The sequence below is a fragment of the Octodon degus genome, unplaced genomic scaffold (assembly GCF_000260255.1).
Source record: "Octodon degus isolate 3935 unplaced genomic scaffold, OctDeg1.0 scaffold00220, whole genome shotgun sequence".
Classification (NCBI taxonomy): Eukaryota; Metazoa; Chordata; class Mammalia; order Rodentia; family Octodontidae; genus Octodon; species Octodon degus.
The window spans coordinates 1539337-1558019 of record NW_004524796.1 but is presented as its reverse complement, the minus strand read 5'-3'; the positions used below and the strand labels follow the sequence as shown (position 1 = coordinate 1558019).

General features: G+C 42.1%; 1 protein-coding gene across 2 annotated transcripts in view; it reads left to right on the top strand.

The window, feature by feature from the left end:
* Rsu1 (Ras suppressor protein 1) overlaps positions 1-18683 on the top strand; it is a 202856-nt gene that overhangs the window by 165492 nt on the left and 18681 nt on the right. The window contains exon 9 of one of the 2 annotated variants that reach the window (XM_023705443.1): positions 18020-18041. The exons of the other annotated variant lie outside the window; for it this stretch is intronic. Within the exon in view, the coding sequence (XP_023561211.1) occupies position 18020 (1 nt within the window). The 3' untranslated portion in view covers positions 18021-18041. Of the gene's footprint in view, positions 1-18019; positions 18042-18683 lie in introns of those variants that run through there. 2 annotated transcript variants of the gene reach the window in all.

The following is an 18683-nucleotide window of genomic DNA, read 5'->3' as shown; positions in this document are numbered from 1 at the left end:
TGGTTCTTGAGGGATGGGGTGGGGTTCCCACTGTAAGTGAAATAAATGCAGAAACCAACATTAGAAGTGCAGTTCAAAATTTCCAGAGTCCAACATGCAAGTATTTTTTTTAAATTTTATTTATTTATTTGTGTGTGTGTGTGTGTGTGTGTGTGTGTGTGTGTGGCCAGCTTAGCCCACCAGGGGGCAGGGCTGGCTGGCATGTGGTGCTGGGGGATTGAACCGCGGTCCCTGTGCTTTGCCAAGCTTGTTCCAAGTAGGTGCTTTAGACCACTGAGCCATCTCACCAGCCCCCATGCAAGTATTTTTTCCTTGCGTCTCCTGTCTTACTTCCCTGACCCTTCTTCCTTTCCTTCTCTCTCCTTTTAACTTCCTGTCTCCTAATTTTCCTAACTTTATGGTTCAACTCAGGCTGAAAGCTTTTCAGAGCCTGTAAGGAAATTTGGGTTCATAACTTCACAGGTACCCAGGGCTGCATCAGTGGCCACTCGTCTGAAGTGGGGGCTTGATACAAAGCCTTTGTACAATAGACTGTCTCATTTATGGTAGAAGCCTACGACCTCTGGGCACTTATTCCATACTTGCTGGCTCAGAAAACATGAGCTGGCGAGGTAGTTTCTAGGCGCTAAGCTAAGTGTCTGCATGAATTGCAATGTGGGTATAAATATTTCTGGGCACAGACAGGTTAGATGCAATAGGAAAAACGGGAACAAATTCTTAGGATGCCAATATTGTCACAGAGTCTCCGTGCAGAATGAAGTTGTTTGACAAAGTGTTTCCCTGGTGATTTGGCTGCAGATGAAAATGTCTTCGGCAATAAAATTCCATGCTTGAGTCTCAGCCCTGTGTGTTCATCAGTCAGCAAATGACATATCAAGGATCTTTTCTGCTGTATTACTTAATATGTTGGCAGAAATATGTGAAACATTGTTGTTGCCCTCAATTTCTGTGCATGGATTTTCTCCCCTACCTTTAAACGTGAATTTTGCCATAATATTTTGCCAGCTATGTATTTATTCCTCGTCAAAAGGATTGCATTAGAAAAGAGATAAAAAGTTTTTTTATTGCAAAGGTTTTCTTATTTACCAGCACTAGAAGACTTATCGTAAGAGCTACTGTTTTGCCCATCATTTGAAAATGATTTCAGGGAAATTTAAGGGTTGCTCAGGCAATTAGTGATGAAGCATATTTTAATTATAGCAATGGGATAAGCTGCTTACAGCTTTATGGATTAATACATTATTGTTTAATAGGTCAGAGTTACATGTGATTTTAATCACACTTCTTACTGTAGCCATAGTTTTATTAGCAATGATGTTTTATAACTTAATAATTTATACATAATGAGTTTAGAAGTTCCATTTGCATTGACATCAAAGGAATAATTTACCCCATACATTACGACTCATCAATAGGAACAAAGTCCTTTAGCAATACGACTGAAGAACTGTCCGAAATCATTTTGCATTAAAGGATACTAACAATAATGAGATCATTTTGCGCTGCATTATATTATCTCTGGTGATGCCAAGTCTGGGTTTCAGAAAGTCGTTTAAAGACTGGGAGGGAAGATGAATCACAATCATTTCACACATATTTAATAAGCATGAATTATCCAGTGAAGTCTACATCCATTCTTGAAGTTGTGAAAACCATAAGGTGTTTGAGCTGATGCTGTGTTGTAGAATATTCTCTTCTGTGGCTGCTCTGCTTCACTCCACATGCTGCAAGCTTCTGTGCCCATCAGGAGCTATTGTAGGGACTGAATTGAGCTGTATTTATTTTAATGGCATATATGTCATCCTTTAGCTTAGCATTTGCAAAACCTTTGTGCCTCTTCCCCATGGGCATTTGTTACCATTCCAGGGACAGCAAAGTCTCACCCCCTCCCTGGCCAGCCTCTCTGAGAGCCCCTCTGTGAACACCTCAGGCCTGTGTCTTTGCATCATAGCTAAGCAGCTGTCCCTCAGAGATCGACTCCTTTATAGCGAGCACAGTGCAAGTTTGCACTTGTCATTTTCATAAGGATTTTATTTTAAAACATAAGCCCACTGGCTTATGAGTTCTGCAGTGTTTTTGAGGCCATGATGTGATAGTGTTGGAAAATCCTGACGCAGGGTGCTCTGTGAAACATGCACAGAGGTTTAATAGGTGCTATGCCAAAAAATAAATGCAATGTTATTTATTTGCCAGGGAGCTTGAGAAACCTTGGGGGGCTGTCGTACATCAAGGTATCTCAATGAAGGTGATTTAGCTTGCAGCATCTTCCAAACTTAATTGACCATAGAACCCTTCTTGGGAGAGTATCTTACCCTTGGTTTCTTCCTTTATAAAATCCATAAATATAAATCAAAAGATATTAAAATTATATAGTTATACTATTTTGTCTACCACCCAAATTTGTCAAGGTAGAAAATCTAATGTATTCTCCTATGATTTGTAAGCAGAAAGGACCATGAAAAAGTTAGGATTGTTTCTCTCCTTTGGTCTTTTTTGAAAGAGTAAAAGGATGACATACGGAATTCTCATTACTCAGAGTCAAGGAACTGAAAACTGTTCCTCGTATTCTCATCCTTCTCTCCTGCTCCTCTATGATGGGAAAAAATGCTCCTGTTTTTGAGGATCACATGTTGCTAACTACAGAGAATTGTCATCAGTCTGCAGTTTACCTTTCATTTTAAGTTGCTTTCCTGGTTATTTTTGTGCCATTTTCTGAATGCTTGGTACAACAACTTTGGGCACCCTAAAAAGCTTTTTCAGTGTCATGTGGATATCTTCATGGTTTGATTCCGTGCTGTCAGTTCTACTTGTATTGAGTTTGAGAATATAGAGCTCAGCGGTCTCTATGAGCTAATTTATTGCTGATGCAATTTAACGGTAATGCTTTGGTTACAGGAGATAAACACACCAGGGGTATAGCTCAGTGGTAGAGTGATTGCCTATCATGCAGAAGCCTCTGGGTCAGATCATACCTATGAGTGTCCTTAGAAAGAATTAATGGATGTATATTGTTGGATGATAATGGGGAGTCACCATTGAAAGGGATTGCTAGCTTATCTGTAGTGCTCAGGTAAGGTCTGGAATTCCTGAAGAAAGTACAGAAATCTGGAGGAAAAGTGCTGTTAAAGGGGGCAGGGGGACCCACAGGTGTATATACCCAGAGAAAACCAGGCTCCACAGAGTTCCCAGCTAAAAGGGGAGATGGAACAGGTGACATGAGATAGATGGTGGAAGTCTCTTACACTGTTGTAGTGCATCTGGCCCTTTGTTCAAAATGAATCAGGAAGCTAGTAGCATATTTTGAGTCAGAGAGTGACAGGACCCTGCTAATCTTTTGAAATATATCACTACTTCAACAAAATCAAAGGGGAAGCAGAGAAAAGGATTTTGAGGCACTTGCAATAATGTAGGCAAGAGATGAAGTGGCAGCAATGGAAAGAAAATGAGACTGTACAATGGCAGGTATTTATTTGAAGGGGAGGCTGACAGAATTTGCCCATGAAGTGGATGTAGGATGACAAGGAGGAGTCAGAGATAACTTTGCAATTTATCTAAGCAAATTTATAAGCAATTGGAGATTGAAGTTAGCATTGCTAAAATGGGGGCGACTGGGAGTGGAACAGATTTAAAAGAGGGGGCAGTTTGGAATGGTTAAGGGTGAGCTGCCTCCAGACACCCAAGAGGAGCTGTTATGGCGGCAGGTGGCTGCAGGAACTTGCAGGCAGGATTGAGATCTTGGCTGGAGACAGAACTGCGTTGGTTCATAGAAGTCTGAAAGATCATCGAGGGAGTGAGGATAAAGAAAAGATATCAAGACACTCAGCCCCAAGGCACCAGCAAGAGGAGGAGATAAGAAAACCAAGAGAAGGTGATGACGCAAGAACCAAGCAACCAAGAACCAAGTGTCTCAAGACAAGGTCAGCCAGATAGCTCATTAGACTAAAGTACCTGCTTAGGCAGAGCACAGAGGCTGGGGTTCAATGCCCGGCACCACAGCATCACATGCAATGCCAGCTCTGACCCCAATACACACTGAGATGTGATTGAGATTGGGCATGGTGGCACACACTGGTAATCCCTGTGCTTGGGAGGCTGAAGACAGGAGGGCCACAATGAGTCCAATCTATGTAGTAAAAGCCTGTAGACCCTGTACTAAACACATTAAAGAAAAAAATAATAAGATGGACATTATCAGTTTTCCAATTGCTACTGGAGGTCAGGGGGAGTTAAGAGTGAATCGCCTTTGGAGTTCGAAGGGCATAGTCCTGAACTGGCTTGGTGAACTAATGGAGCTACAGGTCTAGCTGGAGTGGGTTCAACACAGATAAGTCCTTTTGTTTGTTCAGATGATGACAGAGAAATAACAATTGCTACAGAAGAGCACTTGGCTAAGAAATGATGTTTTTAAGATGGCAGCAGAGTTCTGTTAGAATATTTTATGTGACGATGGTTGACGAGAAGGCGGAATGGGAAACATGATGCAGGCAAGGGGTCAGTTACTGGAACAGTGTGAGCATGTAGGTAAAAGGAATTGTTTTTGCTTTTTTTGTATGTGGGGGGGAGAAATCATTTGGTTTAGTTTAGTTCTAAGGGTCTTGCAGTATTGCCCAGACTGGCCTTGAACTCCTGTACTCAAGTAATCTCGTGCCTTGGCCTTCTGAGTAGCTGAGACTATAGGCACATGGGACTAAAAGTGCACATTACCATGACTGCATAGGATTGGGATCTTGAATGCAAGGCTGGCCTTGGTCCAAGAAGTTCACACAGAATAGAAGGAGAGAAGACAGAAGGCATGGCACCCACACAGGCAGGTTGGGAAACTGGTGTTTGGACCTGTTGGAAGTTTGCTTCAGTACTTCAGGTTTTTGAATAAAACAGGATGGAGGCTTATCAGCCAACAAGGAGGATGGAGGAAGAAATGTTATAGTAATACAGATTTGAGGTAGGAGAAAGTGTACAAAATAGTTGGCCAGCAGAGAGACAAATAATGCACTGTAGAAATGAAGTAGATGGCCAGGAATACAAGGGCCCCTGGGGATAATCCAAAGTAATTTCTTTCTTCTTACTGCTGCAGCAGAACAGCTTGACCAAGATAGCCTCAAAAGCAACCACTCTTCTGTGGTTCAGTGTTCCACAATATGTGGATCCATTCACCTCTGACTGGGTTTGAATGGTGTTTCAAGTTGTAGGCAATCATGAATACAGGTCCTGTGAACATTCTTTTTATGGGAATAATTTTCATTTCCTTGGGCGAATTCCTAGAAGTAGGATTAAAAGGTCACAGAATAGGTATATATTTAACTTGGTGAGAAATCGCCAGTTTGCTGTAGTAGTTGTTCCACTCAAATAACTAGGCAAATGTCTTGCCCCCCCCCCCTTGGTAGCAAATATAGTAAATGGAAAATGCAGTAAAGTAGACATATTAGGTCACAGAACTCGTAAGGTCTCAACTTCTCCCAAAGGCTACACAAAGGAAATTAATTAGGTTGTCTCTGAGTTCCCTTCCAGGTCCCATAATGCTTGGTTTTTGGTGGAATTCTGCCACATGGTAATAGACAGAAAGCCACATCTCTGCATGTTTTTATTCAATGAGAACTGAACAGCATTTAATGTACTGGACACAGCAAGAAAATCCAGAACATAAAGTACAGAGGCAAAAGGATTAGTTTTACACAAAGCACATAGTAATGTGTGAAAATCTTTAAAAGAAAACAGTGTAAGGTGATACAGAACTCCACTCAAAATTTTATATAAAAAGTTGTATACCTATGAATAGCTCCCATCTGTTTTAATTATAACAAATACTGGGAGATGCAATTGAATGGTTTAAGGAAAAAAGCTTACACATTCACTGTCTGGATTGCTGTGGCTTATTTTGAAATCACAGTAGCGAAACATATGTCTTTGTTACTTGTATAAACTACTGGCCAAATGTTTTGTTCACCTGGGCTCTCTACAGCCAAGAACAAAAAAAATCCCCCCACTCCCCTCCACCAGATAGGAGCAATAGTCCTATTGCCGTGTTGAATGTGCTGTTCTCTCTCGGTTTACTTCCTGGCTGTCTGTTGCCATATTTCAGCACTGCATGGTGAAGGGTACACTTGGCAGAAGCTGAGGAGTCATGGTTCACTTGGTTGAAGCCATCTGATAAATAGAGGTTGCTAGAAAAGACAGATTGAACACCCTGTGAGATCCCAGACTGCTGTAATTTATCTTTCAGGTTAATGAGAATTAAAAGTGGGGAGGAGAAAACCAGTTGGAGATAACCCTGAACCAGGTGGTGATTTCTGATGGTAGATGCCCAGTTGCTTTTAGTCACCTTTCAGAGCCCTGGGGCAGTGAGGTCCTGACCCACCCAGGAGAGAACCCATGGTCTGTGCTTATAACAGCTTTTTCCAAAGGGACTCTGAAGAGCGTAAGCATGGGAAGGCATATAGAGACCTGTGGGATATTGGAGTTGAGATGTGAGAGGTCAGTTAAAGTTCAAACTCTTTGGTCTCAGCAGATTCCTTTCCACCACATCCCTGACCCAGTTGTCATCTGGCCTCTGCTTGAATACCTCCAAGAGTCCTGGGACCCACTATCTTAGTACATTCACTGTAGGACCTGTAGCTTTGCATAAGGACACAACCTCACAATGCCCTCCTGTGTCACTTACATTCTACAACCAGAGGAAAGAATTTAGAAAAAAGCATACCCATTGCTGGCACAGGGTAGCAGGTCAGGTTGGTTTTGTTTCTCTTTCTGTAGGAAGATAGTAGACTTCATAGCATTTCATTTCTTTTGTTTACTGGAAGCAGGAATAAACCCTGTTTTCCTTCCTGGTGACCATGCTGGTTCCCAACTGACATCCATTTAGTCAATAAATGACTACTCCTTCGCATTTGGTGTATCTTCTATTCAAAGCCCATGCATGTATTTATCACTCTAAACCACCAGTTCTCACCCAGGACAATTTTACCCATCAGATTGCATGTGACACTTTCTGGAAACATTTCAGTTGCCAAAAGAAGTGTGAGTGCTGTTGATATCCACTAGGTAGGAGTGGGGGGTTCTAGCATATCCTTCCATGCACAAGACAACTCCCATGATAAAGAATTACTTGGGCCATGATGTTATAGTGCCAACGTCAGGAAACTCTGGGCTAAAAATGTTGTTAGTACCATCTAATAGTGGCCAACATAGTTGGCATTTTGTGGGTAGGAGGGGCTCATTTTATTAGTAGTATCTAGGAAAATTGAAAGAGCTTTAATTCCATAACCAGAAAAGTTTCTGCATGTCTGTTCCTCATTAAGGTTCTTGTAGAGTTAGAGCAAAACTGAGCAGTTAGCCTTAGGAAGAATTCACTGGAAATTCAGCTGATGCAGGGAGCTACACTATAATGCATGGCTGTGCTATCTGCTAGTTTTATTTGTATTTATTAGTATATGTTGTTATACATAACAAAAATATCTATCATGAGGAATTGGTACATATATGTATCACTATTTGATCCTTTTTATCTGCTAAATTTATGCTATCATAGACCTCACAAAATGATGGATACCTTTAACTCATAAATAAGGGCTTATGTTTGAAAGGGCTCCCAGGATATTTAAGACACTTCCAACTCATTACTACTAAAGCAAAAATGTGTATATTACCTGCTATTCATTGAAAAGACCGAGCCTAGTAGAATCAGAGTTTTGCACTTTTTTTTATTTATTTTTTATTTATTTATTTATTTTTCTTTTCAAAGTTTTATTGATAAACATATAGCAATGAGACAGTTTCAAATCAAATTGAAAGTACAGTTTCAACAAATAATACACTGCATATATTCTTCTTAGTGGTTAATTGCTGTACAAGATGCAGACTTGTGATCCTACTTACAAACACCATTAGAAAAAATCATTCTATTCATTAAGAGAATACAACTATATATCTATCCCAACCACTTTGAATACACAGATACAAAATGGACATTCATAGTTATACCCCAATTTTTTTTTAAGTTCCGTTGTTGAATATTATGGGTGTGTAAACTCAGCAAAATATTCTAAAAGAGTACAGAAGCCCATAATAGCATTGGGTCTTCTGTTTAATTGGCAATGTCAGAAATTATTGACGTGAGTCCCCCACAGCTCAACATAACAACATGGCTTTACTTCCTATATTTCATCTTCATACTTTTCTACTGGATGGCTAAGACCAAGGTAAAGCAGAACCTATGCAACAAGAGTTGTAGCTTTTTGGTTTGAGAAGGTCAGTGAAATGCCCTCAGGATTTATCCTGAGATCCTGTACCTCAGATTGTAGAACCTTTGTCAGTGCAGCCATGTGGATGAGTCACGGCCATTGCTTGGCCAATGTGCTCTCTGTGAAAGCCTGAGAGAGTGTCTTCTCCTCATGTGACTCTCCTTAGGCACACTCCACGTCATCGATCGATTTCCTCTTTGGCCCCATAACCTTCTTGATCAGAAAATCTGGGACACTACCGAGGTACATGACATTACAGTACAAGTTCTCATATGTCCTGAGTCTTAATTGACCTTAGAAGGGTAGGGCCAAAATATTGGCTTTCCTTGTAGCCCTCCTTTTTCTCTAATTTTGGTCTGCAAACTTAGGTTGTTAACCATGCACTTTTTGGATAATTTATCCATACAGTTTCAGAAAGCAACCTGTTCTGCATAACTGATCTAGAGCTTGAAACCTGATGCCTTGTTTATTATTTGGTAGAGATTTTGTTTGGTTGGGAGTGTTTCTCTAGTAAGGAGACCAAAGGAAGCAGTTCTGAAAAAGAATCAGAGACACTTTCCCCATTGTCTTCCAAGACAAAAGTAACATCTGATACTGATGTGCGTTTTGACGTGTAATAGTTCTATGACAGACGTAAGTGTTGAATAATTTCCCACAAAGCCTTTTGGGGCTGGGACCCATGCTGAGAGAGGACACAGAAGCGCTTGTCAGTGGAGGCAGGAGCTAATTAGATGGGCTCCAGTGGTTTTCTGTGGACTGATTTCAGAAGCACATGCTCTGTCACATTTTCCTAGAATGTCAGTTCACGTCCTTTCCTCCATCACTCTGACTCTAGGAGTCCAAACCTGACAGTGGGCTTCTGCAATGCCACTGGGGCTGCATACTCACAACCAGGAATTAGAGTGGCAACAGAAAGTGTGCATTCCCTAGGGCCCCAAAAGTCATGGTTGAGAAAGAAGTCTTGGGCTCACAGTGAATTCTAAGTCAGAACTTAGTAAAATAAGACAGTCAGGGTTGCCTTGGCTATACATAAGACTTTGGGATGTGGAATTGTTCTACCAGGTCCATTTCACCTTTTCTAGATTGTGAGCATGGTTCTTGCATGATTATCATTTTTTAAAAAATGAAAATGGGAAAACTGAAAGGAAAAGAGGGGAGGAGAGCCACTGTTAGTGGTAGAGATGATAAGCCACCAAAATTCCAGCGTGTTCCTGAGCGTAGGATGGGGAGCCTGTTGCAGTCATGGAATTAGTATTTTCATGGTGAAAACTTCACTGTGTTTCCTCTTACTGTGAGGCTCATGAAAACCCACACAAGCAGATCCTAGTGTGTGACCTCCCTGGCAGGTGTGCTCTGCCTGGTGTGACTGTGGCCCTGACACCCAGGCCCCACATGCAGCACATGCTGGGCTTGTTCATGGCTTATGTCACCTGGGTTCTTTGAACTCTTCCCTCTGGAGACCTGCTTTGAACTGGCCACTCTCATGCTTTCTGAGCCTCCTATGGAACAGAACAGGTTTTTCCTGACTACCAAATTAATTACCAGCAATAGTTTGCTGCCAGACAGTTGGATGCTAATTATGAGTGGAACTTTGGGTCCCTGAAAGGCAAGTCTGTTGATGTTTGTTGGTGGTGATTAAAATAAAAAACAATGAAATAAGAATGGAATTTTTTTCTTAGTAGACGACAGTGCAGACGAGGTGAGGAAACTGCCAGTGTTGACTATGACCGGAGGTAAAGCTACTCAACCTGTAGCATGGGCAAAAGGAGTAGAGAAGTGATTAATTAACTTATTGCTGCACTTCCGGGTAGACAGGATATAGAAGCTGGGATATTTCAACACAAAGTAAAAAACTGGCATTGATTAAACATAAGGTGATGTTTGGGGTGATGTTCTCAGAATGGCTAAGTTTGATTGTCTAGGTTAACTTCATACTGTGTCCTAGGCTTATGATACTTTTCTAGCAAGTTCCACTCAGGAGGAATTATTTTCAGCTAAATGGATCATGACCACTATAGAGCCACCATGAGATGCACCAGGAGCGTGGGGCCACATAGGGAACAAAGCTGCGCAACTCACAAAGGGGCAGCTTTGGAGTCGGCTGTGCTGATGCCGGCTTTGGGCATCACTTCTCATCAGCTATTCCATTAATGAGATGGAGAGATAAAGGTGGGGAGATATTTCATGGAGCTGTATGATGCCAGAAGATGGATGTCATAGGCCGCAGCGTGGCAAGGAGCCCAGCAGGAACCTGATCATTGAACAGAATTATAATGTGTTGCTAGTGTGTTAATAAAAGAAAAAACAAGTAGAAAGGAGACCAGGTATTAGTAGAGAAAGCAAAAAATTTTAAAAGGACAAAGTTATATAATAATTTCACATGGGCATCAGAACAGGCAGGTTTTCTTGGGCATTGCTTGAGATAGACATGCCCCTAACCATACGTTCTAGAATTTTCCTTAATGAAGAAGTAAGGACCTTTATAAACACTTTTTTGAGATTTTTTAAAGCAGGTGTTTTTTCACTCAAAGTTAACTAATTTATTATTTAAGATAGATGAGTAATATGAAATAGCAATATAAAGAATCTGTGTCTTTTGTCTCATCCTGGTTGTTATGCATCAGCTAAGTCTGCCTGGAAGACACACGTAGACTTTACGTTGGGCGCAGGGAGTAGTGCGCCCTCAGATCTGTATGAGCATCATGCCCCACTCATCATAGGACCCTTTTTGCAAGGATTTAACCAGACACATACAGGTAGGTGCACAGACTTTGTTGTGCCACAGTGGAACAGATTATGGCCAAGAAAGTACAGGTGTTTATAAGAAACTACTGTTTCAAATTCTGAAATTTTTCTTTAATTGTACTCAGGGTTGCATTTCCTAGTGTTTTCTCTTGTTTCCAAGGTGGGCAAGACAAGGCAAATAGAGGGTTTAGTGGCTTCACTGAATCTCATTGCTCTTTGTATGCTATCCATTTTTTCTCAGTAATTTGAATGTTTATCATGCAGCCATTCAGTGACCTCAGTTCTGCTTCTCATGAGTGGGATAGGAAAGCCCTGTGTATTTAAGGAACCTCAGAGCCTCCAGAAAGAGAAGCTGTACCTTAGCAGAGCCCCATGCGGTACAGAAAAATAGGCAGTGTGGCTTTGTTGAAAGGGGAGGGAGGACAAAGATAAGCAATGTGGACAGCTGCTACTCACCCATGCTCCAGCCTGGCAACCTCCAGGCACCACCTGGTGACCTGTTGGAAGTGCAGAACCTCAGGGACCCCTTGGTCCCCGAATGAGAATCTGCACATACCTGGGATCAAGCTTGAGAACCTTTGTGTGTCTGGCAGGCTCCTAAGTGAACCTGCTTAGGCAGTGAGATGCACTCTGAGCGCCACTTCCTCAGAGCAGAGTGGTCAGTGCTTGGCCAAGAATGAAGCACTGGGCATTGCAGAAGCACTGGAGATAGTCAGGCTCTGCCCAGATGCCCTAAACCCAAGAGAAACTATAAAATGCAAACATCGGGTATCATGGAATTTGCTTCTGGAGATAAAGAAGAGATGTTTGCCCCTTTGGAAAAATTTGTTATATTGCTTATATTCATTATTTGTTTTTATTGCTTAAAAGATCAAACAATAAAGTTCAATTAATGAAAGGAAGAAGATAAAACTCAGTTATAAACCAAACTTTCTCAAGATCCTCATTTTGAGATAAGATGTAGGAAAACCTGCCTTATTCAAACCCTGTACCTTCATGTTTCTTAAAACAACTCAAAATGAAAAATCAGGGAACAGATACACAGCATACATCAATAAATGCCTTTCCTATGTGTCTTGTATAGCTGTTTATTGAATGCATGAAATTGTATGTAACATAGAGTAAATGTATGCAATTTTTTGCTACTTATTCTGTTTAAGAAGTTTAACTGAACTTAACTCATTTTAAGGAAGTTAAATTGTATGGTCAGTGAAGTTCAGGTTTATGGTTAAAAAAAGTATTATGCATGAAACATGAATTAATTTTAAGGTAAACCAAATCTACAAAGTGTGTAAATACATTTGTATACATAATGATACACTGATTTGGAAGATTTTTACCTAGCCTTATTTTCATAATGTGATGATACTTTACCAAAGGTTAAAGCAAATGGAAGTATTGTGAAAACTTCCAAAACTATTCAACATAATTTCTAGAACTATATTCTCCAAACTGCTAATTAATGTAAAGTCAGCTTCATATATTGAGATGTTTAATCAATTGGCAGATTGTTGTCAATAAATATGTGCCTTAAGTGGTTTGTAATGGACAGGCTAATGAAGTACCCTTAGTGAGTGTCGGGGCTATTGGGAAAAATCTCTCCCTCCCCCTTCCGGGCGGCTTGCCATGTGCAATCAGTCTCCCTCAGCTTCGGACACAATGCCCTTCAGCACTCTGTTTTCACCTCTGGAGTATCCAGAAAAGCAGGAAGTAGATTTCATTGTCTGTCAGCAGTTAGTTAAGCAATATGAGGGAAAGACTAGTTACTAGTAGAGCAGAAATACTACAGATAATACCACTGGCCACGTTTCTTCAGCAGCTGCTGCATGCTGAGCTCTTGCCTAGTTCTCCAGCTCACTTATTTCACTTCGCTTTCCCAGAAGCCTATGAAATGGGTCAGTTTCTGAATTCCTTCAGATCTTTATTTTACAAATATCACCACTGCTGCAGTCCTAAGATAGATCATATAAATAATATGACCTACCAAGTAGTGTTTCAAGAGTCATTTTAATCCCTAGCTACAATATAATGGAGAAATTAAAAGACTAGAGTCTATTATTTAGTACATTCAATGTATAAATGCTGGGCCTGTTATCCTTGCGGATGAGATGTAATATACATTTGTGTTTGTGCATCTAAATTTCATGAACTTGGTGGCTGTGATGGCAGATTGATAGAGATATGATCTACCAGCTACTTAGAGTGTGATATGATTGTATAAAATAGAAAACAGTTCTTAGAAAAGCTCCAAAAACAAAGTACAATTCAGCCTCACCTTGGTTTATACAAAAGCCACACTTCTGGAATGTCTACCTTACACTGATACTGGACAGAAAATGCTTTGCATCTGCGTGTAAAACTGACTTGGCTTCTAGACCCTTGGATGATAGGATTTTCACCTAACTGACCATCCAGTGGGACACTGAGAAGTCATGCAGCCAGGGAGACCACCCTTAACATCGTCGATATGGCTTGCTGTTAAGACATCTGGCTTCCCAAACCTGTATCCAGGAATGCATCCAGTAGATCTCCTTGCACTCTTAAGAACAACCATGGCCCTGTAGCATCCTGGAAAGTGTGTGGGAGCACAGCCACCCGTGAGATGAGCTTACTCTGCTTTTTATCCTTAATTTTTCAGATGTGGCAACAGTCTCTTGAGTAACTTCCCAAAAACACAGAGGCAGGAAGTTACAGGGTTGAGATGCAGACTCCTTCCTTGGGTATTGAGACGGACCTGGGTGTGCTGGATGGATCCCAGGTGATTAGAATGTGGTGCACACCTGCCCTTGCCTTCCACTGTGCCCAGGAGCTTCGCATGATCTCCCAGCTTTCCAGCGCTGCAATACTGTTCTGGCTGATCCCTGTTCACCCATCATAAAGATTAATCTGAGCCCCTCCTCCAAGTCACCCACCTAGGAGAAGAAGACATGGGTTCCAAATTTGGGCTTGAGTTCTTTCAAAGCGCAAGCTCTTACCTGGGCTCTTTAGAGCAGGAACAGACCCTTGGGAGGAGTGTAGACATCCTGTGGATTCCACTCACCCACCCCTTCTGACTTCCTCTGCTTTCTCCCTTCTTGTCTAATAAGAAGGGCAGTCAGGTAGTTCACTGGACAAATGAGGACACGTGAGAGTGGAAGAGGACACTAGTGTACCTGGAAGGTGACATGCTTCCCTCTAGGATGCACACTTCAGGGCTTTGAAGAAGAAGTTGCTCGACGACCAGTCCACAGTTAATGCTCATACACAGAGCTGAAAAGGTGCGCAGCAGTTCCTGGTCAGAACACACAGTGGACCCTGCTTTTGCTGGGGTGCTGCTCTGCTACCATTGTGGTTTGCTCTGGGATGTCCCCCAGACACCCAAGAGCTCAGGGCCTAGGTCACGGGGGCATTGGACTCTCAGAGTCTCATCCCATGCTGAGCTCAGTGGTTAAGTAGGCTGTTGGGACACTTGTTAGGAAGGAGGACCACTGGGGAAGTGATGTGGAAGGAAATATCCCCTGCCACTAGGTTCTTCCCTTCTCTCCTTCCTGGTGACCGTGATGGGAGCAGCTTTCTTCCCCCATGCCCTTCCTGCCTCAATGCTAGCCAAATGTGGACTGAGTCCTCTAAGTTGTGGCTGTTATTTTGCCTTAACAACAGCAATGTGACTAAATCACCTGCCCCTGACCAGGTGGCCTCCTGAAGAAAAATGTAACTTTACCCTTTTGAGATGTTTTGCACTCTTTTCATGAGGCAGGGACAGATGAACCCTGAATATTGCTTCTTAGCATAATGAGAGCAAGTGGGGGGGGGACAACAGCACCCCACAGGGACTAGAGCTTTTCAGAGTTAGCGCCTGGGAAAAAGCCTGCTTCTCACAGCTAGCCTGGCCCACTTCCTTTCAGGATTAAGACACAGGAGCGTCCCCGGCCTATGTAGTATAAAGCTTGTCCTGAAAGAGTCTAGGGGACTAATACTGCTTGAATTTCCCCAAGCCACTGCACTTGTCTTTGTTTATTATATTAATAAATACTATGCGGCTAATGTCCCCATCTGGCAGGGAAGAATAAAGATCATGAAAATGAAGTTGCGGTTACATCACTTCAATACTAATGAAGGTGATACCCGCTTGGCATGGTAGAAAGGTGGGTCTTTATTGTAGAGTTCTTAATTAAGAACTGCCAAGTGACTAATATTAATTAGGAAGCCAGCTGTATCCTTCAGTTTTGTGGTATATTTCTTCTTGGGAACCATGAAGGGAGTAAGTCTGAGGCTCTTTTAATCAATCAACCCTTGAGCAATTATCCGTTAAGTATACTTTGTGTGTGTGGGGGACCAGGATGTGCAGACAGAGATTTATAAGATACTATCTTTGCCTGCAAGATATGCACCTAATTGAGGAGTGCGCACAAAGAGAACCCTTATTTCTCATGGCGAATCAGAGTGTCCTCTGGATATAAAAGACATAAGAGAAGTGTGGCACAGTGGAGGGAGGTTTTCAAACAACACAGATGCCCTCCCTGTCTCCCCCAGGTTGCAGTGATGAGCCCCAGAGGAAGTAATGGGAGTGCATCGCCCTTGGGGATGTTGGAGGAGCACACCCAACCCATGGGAAAAGAGGGATTCGGGGCAGGGATTGAGGGTCCTGTGCAGAAATACTTTAAGTGACTAGAAGTAGATCTCAGGAGACGTAAGAGTTCCAGTTGGAGAAGAGCAAGGGACAGCCCCAAAGGGTAGAGGCAAAGAGACCAGATTATTAATGGCATCATACTGGACATCCACTTCCTCTCTGGAATGCTGTGTGTCTGTCCATTATTATTGATTCTACTGATGCTGCTCATATCTGGGGTGGGGGAGAGAGAGAGAGAGAGAGAGAGAGAGAGAGAGAGAGAGAATTGGGCTTCCTGCAGAGACCAAGCCAACTTAATGCACTATGTATACCTACCTGATGTGATCTTTCAGCTTGTTAATAAAATTATGCCTAGATCTAGGGGCTGACTAGGAAGCACCTCCAAACCCAACCCACTTTCCTGCATTCTGAGTCTCTTCTGACACTGATATGTTAATATCCACTGAACTCTCCCTTTCTAAATCTCTAGCAACTGAAAAAAAGATCATATGAAGATTAAGTGGTAATGTCTTCTTTTTAAATTTTACTTTCCCTTACAGAGAGCTTTAATGATTGCAGGGTCACCCTGCCCCCAGCTTGATTTGTAGTTTACGTCCAATTGTCTGAACTTTATGCCTAGGCATTTAGTTTGTGGAGTTGTATCTGCGAATTGCGCTATATTTAACCACCTGCCAGGGTGACCTGGCTCTTCTTCTGCAAAGCTCACATCCAGGAATGTGTGATTCTTTAAGTGCCCTTACAAACTTGTTTGATTAGTTAGTGTTTCTTTGAAATCATTCAGCAGTAACTCATAGTCAAGGATTCCAAGCCTTGAGCTCAGGACATGGGAACTCACCAAGACCTGAACTGTGGAAGCTGGGTTTGATACACTTTTGTCTCCTCAGGCTCCGCCCCTGAACTTCTTCTGTGCACATCTGTTCTCCTCAGTGCTAGTTTTTTTGCTCAGATAGCAGAGGGGGGGGTGGTGTAACCCATTGCATGTAAGTGTAGCCCATTCTAGCCCTAGTTTATAACGTTTTGCTGTGGAAAGTGGCTCAGACAGCATAGCCATCTTTTTCTCCCATCTAAACACTTTTCAACCAAGCATTTCCCATAACCTACTTGGTGCTATAGTTCCAACCACCAATTGCTATCTTTGTAGCGCTGTCCCGGGGCCATGGTGCTGAAACCCCTGACTGTTCCTGTAGGCACAGTCCCACTTCAAAAAGAAAAAGGGGGAGGGGGGCACTTGGAAATAGTGGATCTGTGCTTTTCATTTTAGAACCTGGAGGATTTTGCTAACCTATATGTCATCATCTCCAGTGCGGAGTTCAATCTGTGCAGTAGCCAGTATGAATGATATCTGTACAAACAACAAGCAAAATAAAGAAGAAGTAAACACAAAAATACTGTTATCTGGAGGAAGGATTTTCCATATCCAAACAGCACCTGTTTTGTTTTGTTTGTTTGTTTGTTTTCTAATCTTGTGATATTTTCCCTTTAGTTGGTTCACGTCCCAAAATGTGCTTCTAAAAGAGACTTTACAGCTATATTCCAAATAATAAGTTAGTCTCGCTTGCCCTCAGTGAAAACACTTTCATAGTAATGAGCATTCGCAGCCTGTGTCTGTGCTTATGCAGCCCTCTGTCTGGGAATCTGTGAGGCTGGGATGCTGGCACTGTGAGGGAGACAGCGCCCCATGTCCCTAATACTCAGAAAGGGCCTCAGCTTCAATTCTGTTCCTGAGTTTGTGTTTATGCCAGGACAGTTCAACCTCACGACTACTCATGTTTGGGTCCTGTCTTAGTCTTTTTTTTGGTTGCTGATAACACAACACCATCAAGTGTGGGTACATTATGAAGAAAAAAGGTTTACTTCGCCTCACAGTTCGGGCTCAAGGTTGAGGGTGCTGCGTGTGTTGATGGTGCTCCTGCTGGCTGAGCTGTAAAGTGCTTACAAGGACCACAGGGCAAGAGAATCATTCAAATTGGCTTATTTCTGTGTAGTCCACTAATCCATGGGTCACACCAATGAATTAATCCATTTATAGGGGCACTTTGTAAAGGTACCACATGGCCTTACCTGTTAAAATCTGAGAATGGAGATTAAATCTCAGCATGAGATTTTGCAAGCATATTCATATTCAAAGCATATTCAGACCATAAGCTGCATGGTAATTCTTTGTTGTGGGAGACTTCCCTGTGCATTGTGGGATGTGTAGCAGCAGCTCTGGCTCTACCCACACCTCTGGGGGTGACGGCTACGTAAAGTATCACTTTAGTCATTGCCAAATATCTGCTGGTCGGGGGCAGAATTATGTTGCATACCCTTATTTTTATTCTTGATCTCAAGTTGTTACTTTGTTAGGTATGCATATTTAAAATAGCTTTTGAAAACTTTTCTTTTTAGCAATCCTTAAATAGGCTTGTTACTCCCCTTTCCCTAACAGGAAAGTGGCTCTGGTCGGTGCTGCTCTCTGCGGGGCCGCACGATCCTGGCAGCAGAGGTGAGTTGGTTACTGCTGCTTTGGACATTGGTTCTCGAAGGGGTCTCTCAGTAAATGAAAAACTGGACACCCCTCCCCCAACCCTTTCCATATGTTTCTGGCTTATATACAGGTTTGGTTCCTGCCAGGAAAACCCAGTGAGAACTTGGTCATGCATTGTCCACCCTTTAACAGCAGCCTACACTTTGTGAGACACTATGTGCTTTCTACAAGTCGTGTCTTGCAATTGTCACAAAAGTCCAGTGGTATCAGTTGATAGTCCTTCTCACTCTTCAATATGAAAAAACTAACACTAGGCCAAGTAGTTTGCCTGATGGATGCCACACTGCTGCAGTTGCTGTTCTTTTAAAACAGGATTTGGAAGCAGTCTGTGCCCAAACAAATAAATGTTAAAACCTGGCAGTACACTGTGATTATTACTGTTTTATTTTTAAAGTACGCTGGGTGAAAACTTGAAAGAAGTAGACCAAAGTACTACTAGAAGTTTTGCTGAAGTTACTGCTGGCAGTTTTGTTTTGTTTTGTTTTTTGACCATCTTGTACCTTCCTTCCTTTCTTTTCTCTCTCTCTCTCTCTCTCTCTCTCTCTCTCTCTCTCTCTCTCTCTCT